This window comes from Falco biarmicus, chromosome 2, assembly GCF_023638135.1.
Source record: "Falco biarmicus isolate bFalBia1 chromosome 2, bFalBia1.pri, whole genome shotgun sequence".
Classification (NCBI taxonomy): domain Eukaryota; kingdom Metazoa; phylum Chordata; class Aves; order Falconiformes; family Falconidae; genus Falco; species Falco biarmicus.
In genome coordinates, this window is record NC_079289.1 from 23,331,437 (window position 1) to 23,356,493 (window position 25,057).

Below are 25,057 nucleotides of genomic sequence, written 5' to 3' on the forward strand. Positions count from 1 at the left end.
ATGCAGCCTGGGGCTTAAGCTTCAAAATTTCTGTCAAAGTATTAACTAGTTTTGAACATAAATTATTAAATTTTCTTGTACTAGTTTATTGTTAGTTTATTCTGGCTGGTGGCTGTGGAGCTCAAGTATTTTTCTGTATTTAGAAAACAGCTTGAATGTGGAAGAGTCTTTTAAAATTGGAACCAAAATTTAAATCACTTCTTTGCCAATGGGGAAAGTCTTGGATTACAGCTTCATGTTTGTAATACCACAGAAAAGTAAAACAGGCTTTTATAGGAAAGAGTCTAGCTATACAAATATTTATCTATGCTAGCTAAAAATATTTTTTACTCATATAAAATACTTTCATCAAAGTTATATAAAAACAGCTTAATCTTATCAGGCGTTGATTCTGATCCTGAATTGTAACACCAAAAAATGGAACGAAAATTGAATTTCCATCAGGCTTGACCTACTCCTGTTTGTTATTCTGCAGCATAAACCCAAACTGCTTAACGGATTCCTGGGTTTGACTCTTTCACTTGGATAAACTAGAGCAGTTAAAGTGGAGCTCTCAAGCAGCTGCATTTTAAAATTATGATGGATATATAAGTAACTTTTGGAGACCAAAACTGGTCTATGAAAACTTGTGGAATGCATTTCAAAATAAAAAGTGGCTCTGTGCTGTAAGCATTGATTGAATCAGTTGGTGAAAGTGTTAACAGTTCAGTTAGAATCGTATGGATGGGATGTTGGGAACTCTCTCAGTTGCTCTAGGAAAGGCTGAGGTTATCTTCCAGAAGATGTCTTTCTCTCCCCTTGCATACTTCGAGTTTTTTGCCATGTCCTGCCCTTCTTGCCTAGTTGACATAGTATTTTGGTGTGGTAGAGCTGTGGATGTGTCATGGCTAGTTTTACTAGTGGAAAAAATGTGGATCTCATAGTTCTTTGAATTTCTGTGCATTTAGCAAAATGCTACAAATGCTGACCTTTGCTTTCCTGGTTGTTTTGTTTGATGACTTTTCAGCTGTATTGCTATTTGGACAAATTCTATATGGCTCTTTACCACCTCTGTCATTTTTTCCAGTTTCAGTGCAGATTTGGCTGAATGGTTGCATGACAGATTTTATCTAGAGGAACACCATTCGCTTAGTTATTCCTGTACCTAAAATTCAGATAAGTCCAGAATAATACCTTTTGAGTTTACACGTGTCAGTTACTTGTTTTCAGTCTGTATAACGCAACTTACTATTTGTTTTGCTGCACTGGTGTATTATTTTAGCAAGTTTTCCTTAATGTGCTTGAGGAGTTTTAAAATTCTTATGAACTTTTTACCCATGTAAATCTTAAGTGTTTTACTTGACCAATCTACATCCCTGGTTATAGCTGCTCTTTGAATACTCCAACACATGAATATATAGAATGACTACCATGTAACATCATAAGGTGGCTAACGGTTAAAATTGTGTGATTAAAGGTGCAGTATTCTTACTATTACGTTTTAAACCTGAGCATCCTCTTTAATTTTAGTTTTTAGAATCCTTTTTCCTTTCCAGTACGTTGAAATACATTAATACTATGATATTTGGCTGAAGTATTCAAATAAAGATATTAAAAACAAATTAACGCACCAAAGAATACTTTTCAAATACTCTTCTCCACTGTCTAAATTAGTGTTCTGTAATCACACTTCTTTTCTAATTTGGCGCTAACTTAATTTCTCTGATGCCACTGTATTCATATTGGTAAAAATCAATATTGGTAATTTAACAGTTGATGCATTTGGTCATTTTGAAGCTGCCTAAAACTGAAGTTACCCAATATAATTTGCTTTAAAAAAAACAAATCATGGATTATCTTAACAGTATCCTTTGTCTATTGGGAGTTGTTACTGTTTTCTTACTTTTACCCTTTTTGTTTATATACTTTTGAGAGGTATTCTGAAGATTACTTAACACAATTAAGTTTGACAGTTAATCTTCAAGTTTTTCAGTATGTGTAATAATTGGTTTTAGTTCTTGGCTTTATTTCTTTTTTCTCTGACTAATGTCTTTTGTAATTGACTGCCCAATAATAAGTTTTTTGCCTTTTGAGCTAAACCAAACAAAAATCTCACCCCAAAACACCTCCCACAGCTATAAAACCTGTGCACAGATTATAATAGAAATTAAAAGTTGGTTGTGTGATATGTTTTATGTACTAATAAACACTGCATGTTTGATGGTCACTCTGCTGCTATTTGTTTCTGTGGTGCCAAATTAAACCTTGTTATTAAAGGTGCTACAAAAATGGAATAGCTAGTTAAAACAGAAGTAAACTTAAAAAAAAAATGGAACACACAGGCCTATTTGAAATAGAGGCAGGGATGACTTCTTTAGCAGCAGTCGTTTTTACTGCTTTAATTTGAAACTGCTACTTACTTTGAAATGAAATTGCTGAAGTCATATAGGAGCAGTCTGTAGCAGTTAGCAAGGTTTTCTCAGTGTCAAGTCTGTTCTCCAACTTGATAATGTAATGCTTATGGAAAGCCTTTGCAAAGTGTTTGTATGAACTCATACATCAGCTGTTCATGTGGAAAGCTTGCTAATGCTATTTGAGACATAAGCTAGAAAAACATTTAAGTTTGTTCATGCAGACCAGTTTCCAGTATATGCTGTTCTTGTCAGCAAGCTGTATATAACTTAAATATATCCTCTGTGCTCGGTGGGCTTGCCTAGAAAATATTTTATACCGAGTAGACACTGTCCATCTCTTCACATTTAAAATACTTAATTTACATTTGTTTTTAAACAGACACCAAATCCTTCTGCAAGTGAATTTATTCCTAAAGGAGGATCAACCTCTAGGCTGAGTAATGTATCCCAGTCAAGTATGTCTGCCTTCTCACAAGCCTTGTTCTCTCACCCCTCCATGGGAAGTCCTGCTACTGCTGGGCTAGCACCAGGTAAGTTGAGAGTAATGATTTGCAGTACAGTTGCTTTTAACTTAATGTCAAACATAACGCTGTATAGATAGTAATCAGCTTTATCAGGTAGGTATAAATGCAGCCGCCTCCTTTAAGACAGTTTTCAAGCATATAAGAAGTGCAGGAACTCGGGGTTTATCTTCCAGTAGTATGGAAATCACACTGCAGGCTATAACAACTGTTCAGCCACAGCAGTACTGAAATAAACTCAGCCCAGCTTTCTCTGCCATTTTTGGGGGAATGGGGTGCTGAGTTATCATGAACTGTGCTCTATGCAATCCTTGCTACAACAGTACCTGAAGATCATTTAAACTACCCCTAGTCTGGAAATGCAGTGCAGTCTACAGTGAATATGTGCTCTGATTGCCACACGCTGATCTGCTTTTTTCATTTGTTTCTAGAGTATGTAATCTAGAAGTAATGATTTTCAATGTTAATAAGTATATACAGGGACTTTAAAATCTCGATGAAAAAGAAAAAGTGGAAGACAAGCTTATTCTAAAATAATTTTGCCTGCACAGTAGTGTTATTGATCTGTCATATGTAATCTCACTTTTAAGACCAATTTATGATTATTTCCCATCTTTAAAACTCTTACTGAAATGTGTTCCATGCAGTCATACAATTCTGAGTGACAGAGATTTTTTTCATTCACACTTAAAAAGATCAAGCTCTTTATGCATCTTTTGGACTTCTGATTGTAAAAAAGTTAGCTTAATTCTAGTAACTCTTTTTAAAGAAAATATTTATAAGATAGAACCATCAGCAGATCTGGATATTACACATCACAGATCCTTTGGCGAGTTTCTGTGTGCACTTAAACCTTTGGCAATTTCTTGTGACTGATAAGAAGGCATTAGGTAGCTGCCAAAGGCAGAGGGGCAAATATTGTAAATGTTTGGGTTTTTAAACCAGTATTGGCAACTACCATCTGTTAAACTGAACTTCCATCTTTCCTGATGCCAGAGAATATATCTGTGTCAATTTAAGAAGCCAGCACTTAGCTTGTATGTTACAGCTATCAGAACAGGCTAGGAAAGTGGTGCTTCTGCTGACCAAATAAACATGTTGCAGTACTGTGATTTGTACTATATTGTGCTGTACAGTGTTACTGGAAAACTGTTGTGTTTATATGCCTCTCAGTCTTGTCACCTGGATTGAAAAGTATATAAAGGATTAAATAGAATATGGTAAAATGATCTGCTTCTGGAAAATGTCCAGTGAGGTCTCAGGGATCCTTCACAGTCTGATTTCCTTACTATCTGTAAGGAATACTTGAAAAGATAAGTAACTGATGGAAGAACTTTGCTCAACAACCTGAACCTTTGAAATATTGATGCCTCATGAGAGCTAACTTCAGGCAGAGTTGGCTTGTTTCCCTGCTCTTCCTGTATAATTAAGGAGAATATAGTTCAAAGTAGGGATCTGGATTGGGTGCTCTGAATTTCTTTAGAAGCTGCTTCTTCTACACTGAGTGCAGAATTCTCTGAACCTAAGTGTCCTGTGTAAATAATACTCAGACATTTTTATTTAAATGGTTTAGCTGTCAATAGTATACATCCATAAAAACTTCTGTTACCTCAAGACAGGTTAGGAGGTGCTCTTTCTGAAAGACTAGGCTGTTAAATAAGAAAGCACTACTTGTGTGGGGATGTTTCACCATTTAAGTCATACTGTATAACAGAACAAAAAAATTTAGTATCTCCTGAAATTGTAATTAAAAATTCTTGTTGGGCTGTTAGCTTTCAATAAGTGGAAACAACATTCAAATGAAACCCATATAAAGAGTTTAATAAGAATTTTCCTTTAAATAAAGAGAAGTCTCCTTCTAGTTAAATGGTATATACTCTCCAGTAGAATAACTTTTAGGAAACATGTAAGATTTAAGCATTTGAATGAGATCAAGATTGCTTATATTAGCTCACAGGGTACTGGAAGAAATTAATATTTATGAAATAGTGAAATGTATTAGCAATAATTTGTTAAAAGTTCTACAGGTTAGTTCACACATAACAAAGTAGGTAGATGATAACAATCTTTTGATTTCCCTCTTGAGGATGGAAAAATTTAAGTTCTTTCACATATCTAATTATTGAGATATCCCTAAAGATAGGTGTAAATGAAACTCACTTTTGATATTTAGTATTTCACAGATGACTGGTGACAAAATTGATTGTCCCTGGAAAATATTTGTTCTGCCTGTTTTATCAATAGGACTGCAGAAATACTGGAAAAAATGACAACTGAAACCTGATGTACTTTAATAGTATCCATACCTGACACATCCATTAGGGCATAGCATGGAAGGAGGTTGCTGCTACTTCTACATGTATTTACTTAGATAAGTGCATTCTAGCATAATCTCAACACAGTCAGTAGTCATCTCCGTATCCTTTAATAGAAGACAAAAACATAGTGAGATAAAATGCAACTGATACAAATAGCTGGAGAAAAATGTCCTATTGAAGAGCTTTGAACAGATCTCCTTCACCATCTCCAAACTTTCTTTCCTTATGAGCCCCTGGATAATACCATATTTTTGTTCTTTCCATTCCCTTGCTACCAAACACATTCTGTTTATCATTTGTATGGGAAATTTAGTGAGTTGTTGACAACCTTCAAATAGTACTTTTGCTAACAAGCTTATCCTAGCCACTTCTGTGTAGTAGTTTCAGAGTAACAGTGCCATTAAAATATACACCAAGGTGTATGAAAGAAATTAATAAACATCGTTGGAGTGATAAGACATCACTGCTGTGTTAAACTTGAGAGAGAACAGATGTATAGCCCCCAGCAGAGAAAATCCTTGCCTGGTTTGGGTTTGCTTAAGCTAGGTTATAGCTAAAGAGTGATGCCTTTGTCAACAATGGAAATTACAGCAGATTGCTGTTGCTTCTGTATTTAGTCCAAGACAGGCTCTGAGCTTATGTAGAATGTTATAGATCCCATTTCTGCTGCCAGTCTGAACATGCAGGCTTAGGAGCCAGGAGCATAAAGGTGATGTGCTTGTGTCCAGTTGACACATTTCCATTGATGATGGCTGTCTCAGGGTTTGTGACATCAGCTGGAGCACTTTCAGCTGAGGTGGTTTGAGTGGCCTAAGGCCCGAGAGGTTGTTCCAACCTCCTGTATCAAGTATGGTGTAGCATTGTGTGGAGGAAGTTCCACAGTTGTTCCAGAGTGATGCAAGAAAGGGATGAGACAAAGAGGCTGTAAAGTTACGTGTTTTTCCCCAAATAAAATTGAGGAGGAACTGATGACTCAAAGTTGTTTAGGGAATTAAGGAGATTTAATTAACTTAGAAATACACAGCTACAATGCTGATGACCTGATAGAAAGCTTATAATAAAAATAAGTATTTAATGAATTTAAGGATGCTGCTGTAAGTTTCTGAAATAGTCTGGTTCTGTTATTTGCTTCAATTTGCCATTCCTCAAAATGTACCTAGTAGTCTAGAGTATCTCTAAAGTACAGAACATTAAGGTGATAAAATGTTAAATGTTTAATTTTTGACCTCTGTGTTACAAGCCACAGAGGCATAGGGATATGGTTGTAGATGAATAAATTTGTAAGCAAAACTTAGTTTTTAAATAAGTGTTTGTTATAGGCCAGCCGATTTGCATATGCATGAGCTTAATGAAATCCTGCTTCAGTAAGTTGTAAACTCTCATTGAATCCAAAAACTATAGGCACTGAGTCCGTAATGAGAGTTCATGTGTGATGCCCTTTCTTTGATCCTGTTTATCTGTATGATTTCACAGATCCAAAATATATCCTAGCATTGAAATCAAATACATTGTATGCCACAAAGCTTTATTAAAGCGTTTATCCCATAAAATATCTTCGACCACTGTCTCAAATTCATTTCAAATTCTGCCACTTCCTTTTCCTCAGTCACAGTAAAACTTCAAAAATAATAAACAATGCAAGAAATGAAAATATAACGATAAGAGAGGGATATGTAAATATGATCACCTAAAATGAGAATAGCAGCAGGAACTCCAGGTATGTGTAGGTAGCCTGCACAGTTGCTGTGAATGTTGTGAAGACCTTCAAATCCCGCAACCATTTCCATGTTGTTGTGATACCATAACAGCTGCATACCGTGACACTGTTTCTTGGATGTAAATAATTGTGAAGTGAAAGAAGCCCTTTCTCGTTGCAGTTTACCTTTCAAGATAGTATTTGACTTCTTCATGAAGGGTGTTAAGATTCACTGAGGCAAGGAATGGATAGCCACCTTTACTGGTAGATAAGTCTCAGGAAGAACAATTTGAAGCAGGCTTTTTGGTGTTTTAGTGCTGCTGGCATTTTCATTTTAATATAGGGGGAATGTTGAACTCTGTCATAGGGAAAGCTGAAAAATGTTTTTTGTCAGGATCACTGGTATGATGCATAAAATATATATTTTTATATATGTATAAACTAATTAGTTTATTCAAACCCTGTTTTTTTTCTCAGGCCTTTAAGTAAGTGTTTATGCTAATTGTGCTATTGGAAACAGCTTGTCTAATTCTGTGAGGGGTAGTTCCATATTCACCCCACTGCATATATTCAGTAGTCTTTTTCCATCAGTGTGAGTCAGTAGGAGTATATGGTCACCTTTTAATAAGCCATTTTCCTTTATTTTCTTCTAATTCTATTTTGTTGTGGTTAGATACTAATACTAGTAAGGTTTTAACTGATTAAAATACTAATGAAGTTAGTGAGAACTGCTTGAGTTTGTACACTTGATTACATGCTTAGCTATGCATAATTTTCACTGTATTAAGCTTTTTCTTTATTGTGTGATATTGGACTTTTAATATTTATTTAGACTGCAGAATTTAATGTAAGTCTCTCAGAGGAATCTTAGCACCTTCAATATTTGCTGCCTCAGCCTATTGGTACCCACCACAGCACTAGCAGCAAGCTTTTGTAACTTGTAGTATATGGTTCCAGTAATATAAAACCAAACTGTAGTCAGACTTCTTTCATATCTTCAACTTACTATGTATATTGGCAAATGAAAAGTCCATATGTTCTGTCCAACAGATGATTTTCATTGAACTCTCAATGTCCTTCCAAAATCAGACCTAACTGAGGCTGGAAGGGCATTTGAAAGGATTTGTGTAACTATCTTCTTTCAGTCACGCATTAACAGCCAAGCAAAGACATTAAGGATTTTTGTTTGTAACTGTTCTTAGGCAGGAATAGTTTTTTTAAAAAGTAAATGTTAAAGTGGAAATTGCTGGAGATTGTGTCAGTAAGAACTCCTAGGGATAGATTTACTTTTTTTTTTTTTCTGAGAAACTTGCAGTAGGTCACAACATAGTTTCAGTGAGGTTACAGTCATCACTTTCATTTTTAAGATAAGATTTACAGTATACTGTATCTTATATGTATAGTTTTTATTTGAAAGTAAAGAAGCTTTTGATTCATTCTTCTTTAGTGTACATGAGGGCTGCTGGATTTTCCTCATTCCTATGGTTGAGTATTTTACTGAAACACAAGTTTCTTGAAGCCAGTTATTCCTATCTGGGCAGAGATTACATGCTTGCAAGGACTTCAGTTAATACTATGTTTTACTGGAATACAGCAAAAAAGACATGTTAATAACTTTCCCTAGATGAAGAGAATCCCTTGAAAATCATAGACACAAATCACAGATCTGCTTCAGTTTTATGGCCACTTCAATTAGCCATCCTTTACATCTCAATAGTAATGCATTCTTTCCTTTGAAATTGCTCTTTTCCTCCAGTGGATTAAGAGTGCATTCATGTTCTAGTCTTCTGTTAAAAATGTAACCATCTATACAGTAGCTGTTGAATTATTTGTTACTCACTCGTTCAAGGCAACTTTTAATTTAATGAAAACTTACTTTCTCTTGCAGCATAAGTTGGTGCACAATGCATAACATTTTACTGTCGTACAGTTGATTTGTAAACAGATTTTTAGGAGACTAATATTACCATTCAGAAGTACTTTAACAATTGAACATTAAGAAGTGCCTATTATAATTCACGTTTTATTGAGTTAATACACTAATCAGCAAGCAGTTATTCCATCATACTGCTTATCTATAAGGTGTGTGTATGCACACATGTACATGTGTTAATACAAGGAAAAGTTCTGGCCAAGAAAAATACAGACTTATTTTTATAATTTTTGGTATTCTTATATTCTTAATTTTATATTTTTATAAAAGAAGAATAAATGACTGAAGAGACCCAACTAAAGAGAAAGGAGTAAGATTTACCTATGGTTTGCATTAAAAAATCATGCTTATTTTGTTGGAACTATTCACTTTTCAAGAGCAAGAGAAATAATTGTGGTGACTTAATAGGCATAGTTTTTGAGATGTTAAAGTAGTAAATGGTTGGAGCTAAATGAAAGGTTACAAATATTCTGTAATGTCATTAGGATAATCCAGCCTCAAAATCATTTTTCCCTAACTATTGAGTAAACCGCTAATACTAACATTGTTATTTGTTTCTGTGGCTTGTTTAAAAGAAAAGAAAAAATTAAATGTAGGAGGGATGCGACTACTTTAGGGGCAAGACATGAGTGTAAAAACACTCCTACATTTTACTGATGATGCATGTTGAGAACTCTGCATACGGTAACTCTTGACTGAAGTAGCTAAACAATTTTTTTGTAACTAAAGTGTGTATGAAAAAAAGTTGTTCTTGCTTTTATTAGTGAGATACTTGCTTAAATAAGTTACCAGAGCTTATAAATAGGAGTAATTTCAGAAAGTATCTGAGTAATAACTAACCACATTCTTAATTTGAGAAGAATTCTCGGCTGTCAATACAGCATTAGGTATAGAAGTTTTATATCTTTTTGTAAAAAGAATTCAGTATGACTAATATAATTCTGACTGTTAAAGAGAAAGTACATCCCAGTCTGAATTAAGCAACAATATATTTCAAAGGTGCTCTCCTTGTTGTTAATCTGAACACCTGAATATCTAGGATCTTTTGCTAGTAATAATAGGAGTTTTTTAAAAGGTTTTCTCTTCAGCAGCACTCTGAAAGCTTAGTTTGACACCTAAACTTTTATAAATAAGCATATATGAGAATTCTGCATACCGTAACTCTTGAACTACCTAAACTAGGTTTTGGTGACTAAAAAGTGTGTATGCAAAATGTTGCCCTTATTTTTCCCCTCTGATGTACTTTGTTTAAAAGCTGAGCTTCTCAAGCTTCAGTTGAGCTGTCTTTGTAATATCAAAGGTGAATACTAGTCAGTACAATAATTTTAAATAAATCTGAAAATCTCAGCATGAATGTGTAACAGACTTCATATCCTGAGAATTTACCTAGCTTTGCTTATCAAAGATATTTTTTTGAAGAATGATTTTTTTTGAATATAATAAATATAGGAAAACAGGTAAATTTTCTCCTGAAATCATTGAAAGTAGCATATAGTGTATTGCTTATTTGTGTGCTGTAGTTACTGGAGATCTGTCTATTAATATTCATAGCTGTGGAGTTGGTTCTAGAAAAGGTATACACATAATGAAGTGAGTTACAGCTTAGGAACCATTGACTTCTCATGTAACTTATGTAAACGTTCACTTATCATACAGCCATTAATATTTTTTTTTGCAGTTTAATAAACCCTCTTTTAGACACAGCGTTAATTTGATTAGTCTCTGCCTTTCTACTCCTCCTATGTCTTTCACTCCAGTTCTTCATACATAGATCATAAGTTCTGAAGTCTTTTCTCTCTTAAGAGTTTTAGGAAAGTTCTCTTCAGTCTTGCTCTTAATGTTTTACCTCTTAACTCTTCATATAGATGTAGCAATCCTTAAGCATCTCGCCTGTTCAGAATATTATTGGTAGTTAAGACTGGTTTTGTCAAATTGCTAATTTTTTTTTGATGACAGATTTGATCAACAGTATCTTCTTGTATTCCTTTAAGGAATGTCACTGTCAGCAGGATCTTCTCCTCTTCATTCCCCCAAAATAACTCCTCATACATCTCCTGCTCCTCGAAGAAGAAGTCATACTCCTAACCCAGCAAACTATATGGTGCCTACTAGTGCCTCTGCTTCTGTCGCTAATGCTGTGTCTCAGCCTCCATCTACTGGCCAGGTGATCCAGAAGGAAACAGTGGGTGGAACAACATACTTCTATACTGATACAACTCCAGCACCTCTCACGGGAATGGTATGTTTGCTTTTGATACTGAAGTGTATGGAGTTTCCAAATGCTGAGTTAGTTGATGCTACAGAGATTAATCTTAACACTCTGAAACTCTTACTTTGTATGAAGATTTGGCCATTTAACTGTTGTAATTGTTCTCCAAAATAATAAAAATAACAGTAATTTAAGGGCCAGAGAATGTATGTGTTTTTCATTTACTTCTGTGTAGAATTTTGAATTTTTTTTTTAATACAGCAATCGAAAGAAAACATTTTGTATCTCAGTGGATACATACATAATGACAAAACATTAGAAATCCAGATTGCTTTTTTCTTTATGATAGGTTAAATAACTCTCACATTTACAGCGGAGGGGAAAAGACAGTTAGAAAAACATAACAACTGTGTACATACATACAGCTCCCCCTTGCAGTTGTGAGTAGTGAATATCACATAAGGAAACTAATGTATCTGACAGTACATTTGTAATGTACTGTGCTTGAAGACTTTGTAGTTCAGTAGTTGACTAAAAGGGTGACGAAACTGTTTGTTTTCCCTATACTTAAGGATTTTAAACTGCTGCTTAAAATATTTTGTCTTCAGGTATTTCCAAACTACCACATTTACCATCCAGCTGCACCTCATGTTGCTTACATGCAGCCGAAAGCTAATGCACCTTCCTTCTTCATGGCAGATGAGCTCAGGCAGGTAAGATGATAAAGATTTTAAAGGAAAATTGCGTATTTTGGCAAAACCTATAAAACTACTAATAGTAGAAGAGAAATAGCCACTCATCTGTGCAGTCAGTTTTCCCTGTGGAGAATTTAAAAAATCAAGTCCTATAACGGATGGAGTACAGCAGCGGGTGAGGGTGGGTTACAACATATGTTACTTCAATCTAACCTGCATGCCATGATTTACTATTCAGCTAAGTATTCTTACTTCTTGTGTATTGTCATTTACATAGCATTCCTTTAAGCTGTAATCCTATCCAGTTTTAAAGTCTTCCACTGAAATGAAAGTATATGCAGGTGTTAGTTGATGAGCCCTTTGCCGAGTGCTGGCTCGGACTGTTACTTATTTCAGCTTTACTGTACTAGGTGCTTCTGTCAGTGCTAGCTCTAGCAAATGTGTCTTCTGCAGCTCCTTCCTTCAAGGATTTGTATATTTTGTCACTAACGTTTTCAAGCTATTGGTCTTCTCCCTTGCCCTGGACATTTGCATCAACTCCTGATTTTAGGACAAGCAGCTGGTACTTCAAAGACAGTGTACTACTGTTAACTTACCAAAAATGATGAGCTGAATTAAAATGTTCAAAGCTTGACTTTGATTTGTTCTTCAGGAACTGATCAACAGACACTTAATAACTATGGCCCAGATTGATCAGGCTGATATTCCTGGTAAGTAAGTGTTTCTTATAAACTAAACTGTGACCATATTGCTCTGCAACCATACATACTCAACAGTAGTAACAACATCTTACAAAAACCCACCACCTGATGTTAGTTTATCATGAAGCCTTAATCATCAGCCTGGGCTGTGGATAACCAAAGTATTTCAGAGATTTGAAATTTCTTTGTTGTAGCTATTCTCTTCTTCTTCTGTAATTTTCTTGTTTTGAAATCTCTTAATGATTGGGAATACTTAAAATTGCTGAAAAGGAAAAAATATTAAGGTAATAAAGCCTCGTGAAGAACAGTATTATATTACTTTGAACATATGTGCATCCTTTAAAGGAATACCTAGTATTTTCAAAGGCTGCATATAAACTAGCAAATTTGTTTTGAAGTGAATTGCCTGGTATGTCAAAGAAGGCTTTGTACTAGTTGTCAACCAAGAGAAGCATATACTATTCCCTGTAATGTGGCTTTTGGAGAACTTAGTTGACTGTGTCCAACTTGATTTAAACATCACTTTTTTTGGTTGCAGTATCCTTACTTCCCAAATGTGTGTTTAGTATGGTAATGACACAGTAAAAAAATGCAGTTTAGTTTACTAATCCAGATGAAATACAAGTGTATGTCTTCTTGCAAGGCCAATCTTTTAATCTGATTTGTAAACCTTCAGCACCTCTTTCTCTCTTCTAAACCTGTATATTAAAACATGTAAGATTAGGATTTGCTTTTCTGTGATGAAAATCGGGTTCTTACAGTGGTATGAAGCCTTTCTGGTAATCAGTGCTTATTTATGAAACTGTGCATGAAAAAAACACCAAAGAAAGGTCATTCAGAAGGGTGAATGTTTAAGGTAGATGAGAAAATGGCAGATGGAACTGCACATCTATTCTGTTGATTTTACTTGGTGTAACTGTTTTTCTGAAGACAGTTACTTTAGCACTGTGGAATCTTTTCCAGGAACCTGTATATTGACATGGAAGCAAAAATAGTGGATTTTAACTTTACATGAACCTCAAAGATGATGCAAGGAATTTATGTATTAATAACAGTCATTTTAATCTTCTCTGCTGCTATAATAACTTTCTCGAAGTCAACTCATGCATAATATGTTTCTGTATATAAACTGATTTCAGCAGTTCCTGCGGAAGTGGACAGCTACCACAGTCTCTTTCCTTTGGAACCACTGCCACCACCCAATCGGATACAGAAAACAAGCAACTTTGGGTACATTACATCATGCTATAAAGCTGTAAATAGTAAAGATGACCTGCCATATTGCCTTCGGAGGATACATGGTGAGAAAAATTGAGTTGTCTTAATAGGGCTGGCATTCCTAAGCATGCTAGTCATATTTTAATGTCTGGTTGCTTTTCAGTAGTTCCAGAAGAAATGTTAAAGCAAAAAATTCTCCCCCTAAAAATTGCGTTTTAAACCATGGTTTTTGTTCTTTTCTAGGTTTTCGTCTTGTTAACACAAAGTGCATGGTATTGGTTGACATGTGGAAAAAAATTCAGCACTCAAATATAGTAACTTTGCGTGAAGTGTTTACCACTAAAGCGTTTGGAGAACATTGTAAGTGTTTTGATTTCCCCCTCCTGCCAATCGATGTGTTGAGACTTTTTCTAAATATGCTTGAGTTAGTAATTGTCACATGTTTCTATTTTTAAGCTCTTGTGTTTGCCTATGATTTTCACGCTGGAGGTGAGACTATGATGAGCAGACACTTCAATGACCCTAGTGCTGATGCCTATTTCACAAAACGAAAGTGGGGTAAGGAAGGTACATTATCATACGATATGTCTGTAAACTATTTCCAATTCTTAAGCAGAATATAGCTGGTCAGAAATAGTTGTTCAACTTAATTTTTTAGCTAATTGGTTCTGTCATATCATAAGCTGACTGGGATCAGAGAACTCTTCTTCATTTTCTATTTTAAAATTTCTGAATATATATATATTTTCTTTAAAAAACCAAAAGTGTAAGTAGAGTTAAAAGTTAAGGTAAAACTCTAACAATGAACAATTTACTTTTCTAGTCACATTTGACTTATGACTAGATTGCAAAACTGACATCAGTTTGTAAGGGCATTACAGTTCTTTGATAGGGAAATAAATTTGAACGGGATTGGGAGTCAAGAACTCTGGGGTCCTATTGCAGGTCTGTCACCAGGTGATACCTGACACTTACTGGAGGTATTTCCAAAGTTGTAAAAGACACATACTGTATTGATCTGATGCTTGCTGTTCAGGTGCACTCCACCTACAAATTCTTTTTTTCCTCATAAAATATTATGAGGACTAATTAGACAGTGTGTTATTTAATGTTTTGAAATGTGAAGTGCAAGTTAAGAAATGGATTGAAAAATCCCTGTAACATATTTTTCAGACACAAACTTCACATCATGGGTCTGATTTATTTTTTTTTTTCAGATCTATACTATGGCTTCAAAGGAGTCTCTAAAGCTACATCTGCATTCATAAATAAAATCTGTCGCAGCATGGTCTGTGGCTCCACAGGTCACTCAGCAGAGCTCATATCTATATGGTTAAAGCCTCTTACTCTCCAAAACAGTATGCTGCCAATCATACTGTCTCTTAAGACCAGTTCGTGGCCCATGCAGTCCCACATACTGCATCCAGGTGTTGTCTGGAACACAACAGGCCAAAGCTGTTAGTAAAGCCCAGTGCCATGCTGAGGAAGAGAGATGGTCACAGCTGAATGGAATCACAGAAAGACTTGGGGTGGGAAGATACCCTTGGAACTCATTTGGCCCAACTTCCTGCTTGATGTTGGACCAACCCTGAAATTAGATCCAGCCGTAGGGATGACCAGAAGACTATGACCTGGCCTTGCTTGTTTTATTAGCCTAGATGTTCCCTGAATATCTTTAGGCTGGCAAGTGTATGAAGAGAAGCAGAAGCTAAAGTTTCTTATTTCTTCTGCCTTTTGAAATTAGAACCTTTAGCTGTGAATTCATTCTGTTTCAAAGGTTGACATGGAAAACTTTACTTGGCTGTCTGGTAGTTCTGATAGAGTATAATGGATTGATGGTGTGTGAATACATTCAGATGCTTGTAGATCCCTTATGTACTAAATAATTCCCACTGGCTTTGCACTGAGCTGACCAGTGTAAGTGAGGTTTGAACTTGAGTTCCACCATTGGTTTTGGTGGTAATATCTCAGAGGAAGCTCTATTTTGACTCATCATACCCTGTGGCAAGTTAAAGAACACGATTACAAATTCAGTGAGCCTGATGTGAAACTAATTTGGCAGGATAAACTTGGAACACCTGCTGCCAGGTTAATAACTGTTATGTGCAGGACTAGACTTCTGAGTGTCTCCCTCCCACCCATGGTTTTCAATTTCCATGTAAATCAGTCCTTGTTGTGTTTTTGTACCTCTAGAGTATTATAGAAGAATGATGTCTGTTCTAGATAAAATAATAGAAGTTATAATAAGATTTTTGGGGACACATTCTTTTGTTACAATGGAAAAGAATTTTTTGCTTCTAGAAAGGGCAGTCATGTCTCCTTAATCTATCAAAGTTCTTTGAACAAAGATCCAGTAGATAAGATCTCAGGTTTTCGATGAAGTTTGTCAGTCTCTAAAAGAGTCTAAGTGACCATAAGAAAAAAAGAGAAAGTCCTCAAGTTAATAACTGGTTAGAAGAAGATAAGAAACAGTAAGAGTGAACAGTTGATTTTTACTGTGAAGGGAGATCACTGATGGGGTCTCACAAGAATATGTGCTGGGAGTTGTATTTCTTAATACATTCACTTGTTTGCACTGAAGATAAATAAGTCTGGCAAAGTTTGCTGATAATTCCAAATTATTTGGATTGTTAAAAACAAAGGCCATTTGTGATGGATTGCAGAAGGATCTTACAAGACTGGGACTCTTGGTAATAATCTAGCAGGTGATGCAATATAAACTGCTGTGATCAAGGGAAAATGTTAATTCTAGCTTTAAGCATAAAATGATGGCTTCTGTGGCTTTTCCCACTCAATAATAGATCTGGGGCTAAAGTTCCGTAGATTAAGGAAAATATTGTTCTCTTGCTGAATTTTTATACCTTGTGTTTTTATACCTGTCTAGAGTATTATAGAAGAATGTATGTCTTTTCAGGATGAAATAATAGAAGTTATAATAAAATTTTTGGGGACACATTCTTTTGCCACACTGGAAAAGGATTTTTTGCTTCTAGAAAGGGCAGTCATGTCCTTAAAAAAAAAAAGTCATTCCGGTAAATAGGACATGCATTGTTGGAGATAATTAAGAAAAGAATAAACAGTGAAATGGAGGATATTGTATTCAAGTTGTGGGAGCATCATAGACTCATGTCTGTAGTTGTGGTCCTCCTTACACATTTTGAAGGGTGTAGAGCAACAGCAAAGAAGTTGAGAAGAGGTGACAGGGATGGATGATCAAAGGCATGGAACAGCTTCTGTGTAAGAACAGCGAAGTGTAATAGTACTTTTCATGCTCTTAAAGACAGACAGGAATATGATGAGGTTAAAAATGATTGGAATATGGTAGATGTCTCAAAAATCATCAGAGATAAAGACAAAAGGAATAAGCATCAATAGTTTGCTATTTCTTCCAGTCTAAAACTAGTGACTGACAAATGAAACTAGCCAGGTAGCAAATGAAAAACCTGTGTAAAGATAATTAAGCCATGGAACTTTGTCAGAGGTTACTCTGGACATTTGCCTGGGTTCAAGGGGAAAGTGGGCTTACTCATGGTGAAGAAACACTTGGACTGCTAACTGCAAAAAGACTATCTCTAGCTCAAGAGTTCTCCGAGCTGCAAATCATCGGAGGCTAGTAGAATATTCTATTTGTTTATGTTCATATGCTCAGGTATCCGTTGCAGGCTGCTTTTCTGATTTTAGTGTATGTGTCCTTGAAACAGACTACTGGGCTATCTGAACCATTTATTTGACCTACTACAGCTTCTTTCTGTAGGCAGAGATGGTCTTTGAAATTGGAAACAACATCAATTTCTGTTGAGCCAAATCAAAGTATTTAATTAAAATGAACTGTTGCAGCAGAACTTAGAGGGATATGTAAGGGAGATAACACTCTCCTGCCTGTGGCACTTCTCATTACCTGCTCTTCCAGTCTTTTTATGAGATAAATTAGAAAAAAAGTCACCGGAAATCCCCAAATTTTGCCAAATCTTTCTGCACATCTTTGCTTTGGCCTTTCTTTTTTGGTAACTGCTGCTTTCTAGACTGGTCTTCAGTAGAAAGAGCAATTTGAGAGAAAATAAGATTGCATACCTATAACTTGATTTCTCAGAATTGCCTGCCTTCACGGATCCTTTCTCCATCCCCTCACAGAGTTTCTTGGCCGTCTGCCTGCCTAGAGGAGACTCCCAAGAGAAGCAGGGGAATGGATGGAAGTTGGGTACTCTGCAGCATGAGGCCCAGATTAGTACAATTGCTTTTAAAGGTTTTAGGAGGCACAACACTGTGAACCTGATCAGTGAACTCAGAATTTGATTTCAGGTATGCAACCTTATTTATGTTGAACACTCCAGTTGGCATCACGAGACTTTGACAGTTAAAAGATGAGGATTATGGTTTACATAGCTGTCTTGCATGTCACTAGTGTCAGTGTGGTCAGTCTCGGTTTTTTCTTTTTGTTTTTGCCATATTATTTACAGACCCTGTAACAGAACTACTTTGGAAGGGATTTGGTGTGGGGGGTGAAAATAGCAGCTCATGTTTATTTTTATACTGTAAACTAATGTCTTTGTTAGTACTGAATGCTATAGAATTTATTGCTTGTGGTCTTTATGCAATGAAATATCCTCTTTCTTCAGGTGGTACAGTGTGATAATTTGATATTGTTCTGTCATATTTTACTAAATTTACACAAGTTTTAAAATCAGGAGCCTGACTTTTCAGTTAGTTGTTACTTGGAGGACATTTATTTGAAAAGTTCCTTTTTGTTTGATTCTTATTCCTCATATTTCCTCAATGCACTTATTTCTATCAAAAGTATCTAAACATTAAATCTGTTCTGGAACCTGTTGGTTTTCTTCCACCTTTCTGATATTTCTTAACTTCAGATTGTTGTACATGTTAGTGCATTTATCTCTGCGGAAATGTTGTTCTCCTTAAATTAGCAAGTTAACCCAAAATTGTTGAAATGTTGTCTTTACCAGTCCAATAATTAAATGGTAAACCACATTCTGAATGTATGTACTTTAAAACTGCCAACTAGAAAATCCTGGCAAATTAACAGTAACTATGCACTGGTGCCTGCAAGTTTGTTTTTTTTCTTTCTTTGTCCTGATGAGTGTTTGTGGTTGGCAGAGATAAGCATGCCTTTGATATGTCCTTTGGTCTGTTTATTAAAAATGTTCTGAGTAACTAAACATTGGTGTACATGCTATTAATAGTTTTCAGCACCACAGATTCTGCTTTTCAGCAAACAAACACTGTCTAATGAAGATAGGCAAGTTTCCTGGACCTTGTTTACCTTTGGACACATTAATAGTAATATGTAATGCACAAAAATGGACTTCACTGCTGACAACAGTTTTTGCATCCCCAGTTGCTGTATGTTTTTTTCATAAAAAACCTCTTCCATTGAAAAACCAAATGTTGTGTACTTACTGTGATGAGCAGAAAGAATATGTGAATATTGAAAGTCAACGTGATATTGTTGATGACAAAATATGTAACCAATAATTATCCTAAAATACCTTTGCCAAAAACTGCAACTTTTTCAAAGTAAATTCAAGTTTTCAGTATCTTCAGATCTTTTACAAAGTGTGGTGCTGTGCTAGCAGTTCAGAACCTTTCTGTATATTGAAAATTGGGAAACGTAAAACCAAAGCCCAGGTTTCCCTGGAGAAAGGGAAGAAGTGAAGGCTACTGTATTTGACTTTTCAGTACTTTAACTCAGGAACAGCAGGCAAACACTGAACAATTCACAGTTCTCAATATAAAGACTGATTTGCAGGCCTGAGAGGTTCAGTGTAGTAGCAGCTAAATCTTTTGTTGGGCTTCTTATTTTTCTTTTCATAACTGTCTGATGAGAATTGCTGTTCGTTAGCATGCTTTCTCACAGTGTTCGTGATGATGTAAAACAGGTCCTTCTGCCAGTGGTCCCAGCTCTTCCTTCTGACCCCAGGACTATCCTCGCCTTTCCCCTTGCTCTGGAATTTCATTTGAACTGAATTTCATTTGAATGCATTTTTGACAAATGAAAAAGAAGTATACATACGTACATGAGTGCAAAGGGTGTGCTTCTTTTTCCATTGAGAATGTCATAGTGCAGCACTTAAAAATGCTGAGAATTATTTTTATCTTAATATGGCAAGGAAAAATAATGGATAACCTGTGTTTTTGAAATGGCAGTTCTTACATTTTTAATCTTCTCCATTAGTATCTATGTTCAGCATCTTGGAGAGATGAAAGTAGTGGGAAGGGTGAGTCTGCCCTGCAGTAGGTGGGAAGAACATAATCTGAATTTTTGCATGCTGTGGATTTGGCCTGTGGTGGAAAGCCTTTTTCAAATCAACCTCTAAAATACCACTTTTTGGAGTAAATTCTGATAATTTTTGTAATACTGTCTTCTTGTGATGTTTTCAACTGTGTTCAACAGTTTGGAAAGCTTTCAACTGTGTTTTGCTTGTAGAGTGAACTTTCAGGTCTCATCTCCTTGGGTCCTTGCTCAAGTGCCATCTGTGGCAGGCCTGATGGGCCTCATGGGACATACTTTGAAGTCAGCATTGCAGCAAACTGAACTGCTTTTAATCTCCCTTGTTTTGAACGGATAAATATGAAAGAGGGCATTTCAAAACTTATTCTTCCAGTGCTTTAGCCTGTACCTTTAGCACATGGGAGCGTGGGGTGCAGTCAACTAGTCTGAAAGCAGCAGTCTAGATTCAGCTGTAGTCTCAGGCGAGTCTTTCCAGTAGTAAAATAATGTTGCTTGATTGAGATTTTCTGATAGAGGAGGAGAAGCTGTGTTGAACTCTGATCTTTCAGCTTTTCAGCATATGTTGAATATTCTCGTGGTTACATTGTCTTTATCTGGAACTCAAAGGGCAAGTTGCGTGCAGAAAAATAACCCCCAAGTTTTGGCTTTTTTTTTTCTCTTTGGGATATTAAGCAACATTTCTGTTCTGGATGCATTTATTTCATACAGATGTAACTCTGTAACAGTGTCCATATATATTCCTGTTAAACATATCACACGTTGCTGTTTACTAAATATAAAGTATACTCTATAGGAAGTAGGAACTAGAGAAAGAGCCCTGACTAATTAAAGGAGGCTGTATCTCCTCAATCATTTTATGTCATCGTAATTTTTGTCATGCTGAAGAGTCATGAGGGGAAAAGTTTGCTATGTTAGATTTCTGGTATGCTGGTTTGTGGGAAGTGATTTGCATAATGATTCATCAGGAGGCCAGAAGAAACAAAGGATATCTCATTATATTCAGCCTTCAGTAGACTTGCCAGGCTTATTGCAGTTTAAAGAAGTCTGTGTCTTGATCTTTCGTGATCTAAACTGAAGCATCTTAAACCTGAAAAATGAACTGAAGTTTGAAAACAAATCAACAAAAGCTCAGAAATGAAAGCTAGAAACATTCCCAGCCCTCACCCCAAAACCAATGAAAATTCTAGGTAAAATTTTGCAGTAATGTGTTTCATTTTTTTCACTCACATATATTTGTGTGTATACATGCAAACACACACACACAAACTTACTTTGAGCAAGTGCATGGATGTTGATATGCTACCGTAGGAAGAGGAGAAAAAACACCATCCAAAAACCCAAGAAACAAGTATCTGGAGGAGAGGATTTACAACTGAATTGTGTGCTTACACGGTTTTATGAATACTGATGATACTACTGGTCTCAAAATTAGCAAAATCAGTACTGGGGCAACCTCATGAAATGGCTATCATGTTTTGTACAGTAGAGATGGAGTGTCTTTCTCTGGATGGATTTTCCTCTCCTACTTCACCTTTGTGCCACCTAAACAGTAGCAACTTCTTTGTATAACATGCATCTTACTAAAAATAACATTGTTATCTGTATCTTTTCTTATCTCTGGCTCAGCATTACTCACACTGTTTTCAATGTAGAATTTGGATATGTGAATGCAAAGAAAGGACGACTACAAATCAATTTAGAAGGGGGGTGATGCGTTGCTTTCATATGGCCCACTGAACAGGGGACATGCAGCGATGACTTGTCAGGGAGCTGGCTCATGGCAGAACATAACGTGGAGTTGTGTTCAGTGATGTTCAGCCACCACATCTTCCAGTCTGATTTGCCCATGTAATGTGAAACTAGCTTGTTCATTTTTTGACTGCTCAGATGACAGAGAATGTTTAATTTGTAAGCCTTCCTACCACAAAGGAGGTAAAATGGGTTCTCTTGCAGCTGTTGTGCTACATGCTTGTTGTTCAGAATATTGGCATTTTTATTGCTGAAGTACCTGCATATTTTGATGCACCACCTACTTTCAGCAGTTTCTAACCGGTGCTCTTTTTGTAGTGGTTATTCATCCTAAACTTTAAAAATCAGCATGGTTTTCCTGAATATGAGAGTGAAAATAATATCAACTGGGTTGTCAGCATTTTAAAAGGTGGTGTCCTTCTGAAAAAAAGCCAACCTATACCAAACAAAAAAACCTGCAACCCCAAAACCAACCGTTAAAGCACAGTAGATATGTCTTTCAAGGACTGTTAAGAGTTAAATGAAATGAATATGTAAGTTAATTGTATAATTCAAAATGTTCTAATTTTAATCTTGTGTAGTAGCCTTCTGTTGATGCTTACAATGTTTTGCTTCTAGGTCAGCATGATGGACCTCTGCCACGGCAGCATGCTGGATTGCTTCCAGAGTCTTTGATATGGGCATATATTGTGCAACTCAGCTCTGCGTTACGGACCATTCATACAGCAGGACTGGCATGCCGAGTTATGGATCCAACAAAGATTCTAGTAACGGGAAAAACAAGGTAATGAAAGCGTTACTTCTCTGTCTTGCTGTGATCTGTATTCATGGTAGCTGCTGACCACGCACCTGTTACAAAAATAACAAAGTCTAACTAGAAAGTTCTGTTACTTTTAACTGGTGGAGACGATGTGCTAAAACTTGTAATTTTTTAAAAAGTTCTTTTTAAACATATTTTGGGAAAGGCATGTATTATCTTCGAAGAACTGTTCAGATCCACTACTGACAATTTAAAATTTGTTGATTTCTTTGTAAACTCATGACTCTGTTGCATTTTATCAAATAGCAAAATTAGTATTTTCTGCTTCATAGTAATTTGCTGAGTACTGATGACTTTTTTGTCATATCAAAGCATTCAATGAATGCTAGAGAAAAAACTGAGTAGCCAACAGAATTTAATGACACTTCTTCCTTTTCTCTTCTTCCTAAAGGTTACGAGTTAATTGTGTTGGAATCTTTGATGTTTTGACATTTGACAACAGTCAAAATAATCCACTGGCATTAATGGCTCAGTTTCAGGTAAGACAGCAATACCATAGTTAGATTAGTAACTTGGCACAAGGAGTACTGAAAATCGGTGTGATTCATTTTGGAAGACAAATATTTTAATTAAACTGTAGCCCAGTATATCTATCTCTAAATGACTGTATTTTTTCTTTCTTGATTTGATCTTGGTTCCGCCATGCATTATTCAAATATGCTTGTAATTTAGAAATTTGAGTGCTCATTTTGGTATCTTCTGCTTCTAAAATTTCAGCAAACTCACCAAACAGGTTGAACTATTAGTATTTAACAAACTTAAGTCAGAAATGCTTAGGAATATGAATTTCTAAAGGAAGGAGAAGAAAAAGGTCTTACATTCGGTGTTAGAGATAAAAAACCCATGGTTTGGTAACAGTTTTTGCTTTGCTTTCTCTTTTGTTATGTTAACAAAAATAAGTAAATGTTGAATACCTGTTCACGGAGCAGTAAGAGATCTTACAAATACCTGCACCTAGGCATTCTCCTCACTGCTAAAAGGTTTTAGTGTATCTTTATTTTAGGCTCCTAGTTTTTCCATGCTCTCCTGACATTCTCTGAAGTGTGGACTTCACATAATGCCTGAATTCAGAGGAATTCCTTTAGACTTAGCAAAAAACTGTTCCACAGTCATCTGGAGCATCACTGTGTACAGAAGTGCCTCTTTCCCTAACTTCCCCTCAGGGTAAAGTACATTGCTTCAGCAGTCATCACATACCCTGTCTGTACTGGGAGTGAACAACTACAGTAGGGAGTTGTATTTAATTTGTTTTCATTAATTGAGCTTATTCACTGTGAGAAAATTGCTCGTTCAGAGTCTTCTAGTAATAAATGAAATGTTTGAACTTTGGCCAGGCAGAAACTAGCTTATTGGAGACCGTGTCCTAGAACATAGCAACTTTTTTTTTTTTAATGATACAGTAAAGCATTTTCCAGTGTACTTTGAGTAGTACATCAAAGGATTCCCTGCCCTCCACACTCCCCAGCTCTGTATCAGTGGGCTATTGGTAATAGTTTAGTGGGAAACAGCTAAGAGAAGATAGGAGTACATACAAGTGAGGGGTTCCATGCCTAAAAATATAATGAGATTTCATTTTTTAAAATCTAAATACTACTTTAGATTTATTTTAATTGCAGCTGGGAAAGAGATCTTCCTGAGAGATTATGACATGCAAGTAATTTTAAAGTAAAACGTTTAATGTACTTGGAGGTACAAATCTAAAAATACTCACAGGTACATGAATCTGTCAAAAGCATTTACCACCATAGCAGCCCCAATATTTGGCAGTTAACTTGCTTGGGTAATGCACAGTTTTGTTTAGAGGGGGGTGTTTTTACATGTTTTATACATCGTAAATTCCCAAATTGTTCTGGTATCACTGCTAAACCAGAAGAGAAGTACTCTTAAATACATAGTTTGGAAGATCTAAACTGGAGTTAGAAAATACAGTATTGTCACCCTTTTTCTTGCTTCCTCTAGAAGGGCTAGGCTTTCATTATCCATTTTGTTCCTTCAGAGATTCTGGACTGAGTTCATTCCTTGAAATTCAGGAGTCATTTATCAACCTCTCTCTTTGTTTGCCCTAGCCAGATAAAATTACAAAATAACAGCTGCTACTTGTTCCTTTTTCCTCTCGATCCATGACCCAGTTCCTGAATTCCTCTGGGACTCCTGTGGCTGTTAAAAATGCAGGTTATCTCTTGGTTTACTGCCCAGCTAATATGCATTTCCTTGTTGCTGTCTTCAATGGAGGAAGGCATTTTTGTTAGCATTTGTCACTTTCTGGCTATTTCCCATTGTTAATAGGGATAGGAAAGAGTTTGGCCAGAACAGTGAGAGGCTATGTAAAAGGAATGCAGTTGTTTACAATCTGTGTTAAGTGCATTAGTTTATATGATCATTTAAGAGTTAAATAAAGGCAACAATAAGGGAAGTTAAAAAAATTAAATGAAATATGAATGGCCACTTGCGTTAAAAACAAGGTGTTACACCTGTATAAATTCTAGCACATCACTTCCCAGTCCCCAGTCCTTAAGTCCGGTGTTTACCAGTTACAAGATACGGATGGGAAAATTGC

At 35.9% G+C, this 25,057-nt stretch overlaps 1 protein-coding gene across 11 annotated transcripts in view; it reads left to right on the forward strand.

The window, feature by feature from the left end:
- PAN3 (poly(A) specific ribonuclease subunit PAN3) overlaps positions 1 to 25,057 on the forward strand; it is an 81,961-nt gene that overhangs the window by 42,099 nt on the left and 14,805 nt on the right. For 4 of the 11 annotated variants that reach the window (XM_056329044.1, XM_056329050.1, XM_056329049.1 and 1 more), the window contains 9 exons: positions 2,773 to 2,923; positions 10,853 to 11,100; positions 11,679 to 11,783; positions 12,418 to 12,475; positions 13,606 to 13,767; positions 13,928 to 14,044; positions 14,141 to 14,251; positions 22,299 to 22,464; positions 22,892 to 22,979. In XM_056329044.1, the coding sequence (XP_056185019.1) occupies positions 2,773 to 2,923; positions 10,853 to 11,100; positions 11,679 to 11,783; positions 12,418 to 12,475; positions 13,606 to 13,767; positions 13,928 to 14,044; positions 14,141 to 14,251; positions 22,299 to 22,464; positions 22,892 to 22,979 (1,206 nt within the window). Of the gene's footprint in view, positions 1 to 2,772; positions 2,924 to 10,852; positions 11,101 to 11,678; positions 11,784 to 12,417; positions 12,476 to 13,605; positions 13,768 to 13,927; positions 14,045 to 14,140; positions 14,252 to 14,901; positions 17,810 to 22,298; positions 22,465 to 22,891; positions 22,980 to 25,057 lie in introns of those variants that run through there. The other 7 variants (XM_056329046.1, XM_056329055.1, XM_056329052.1 and 4 more) reach the window with 5 other exon arrangements.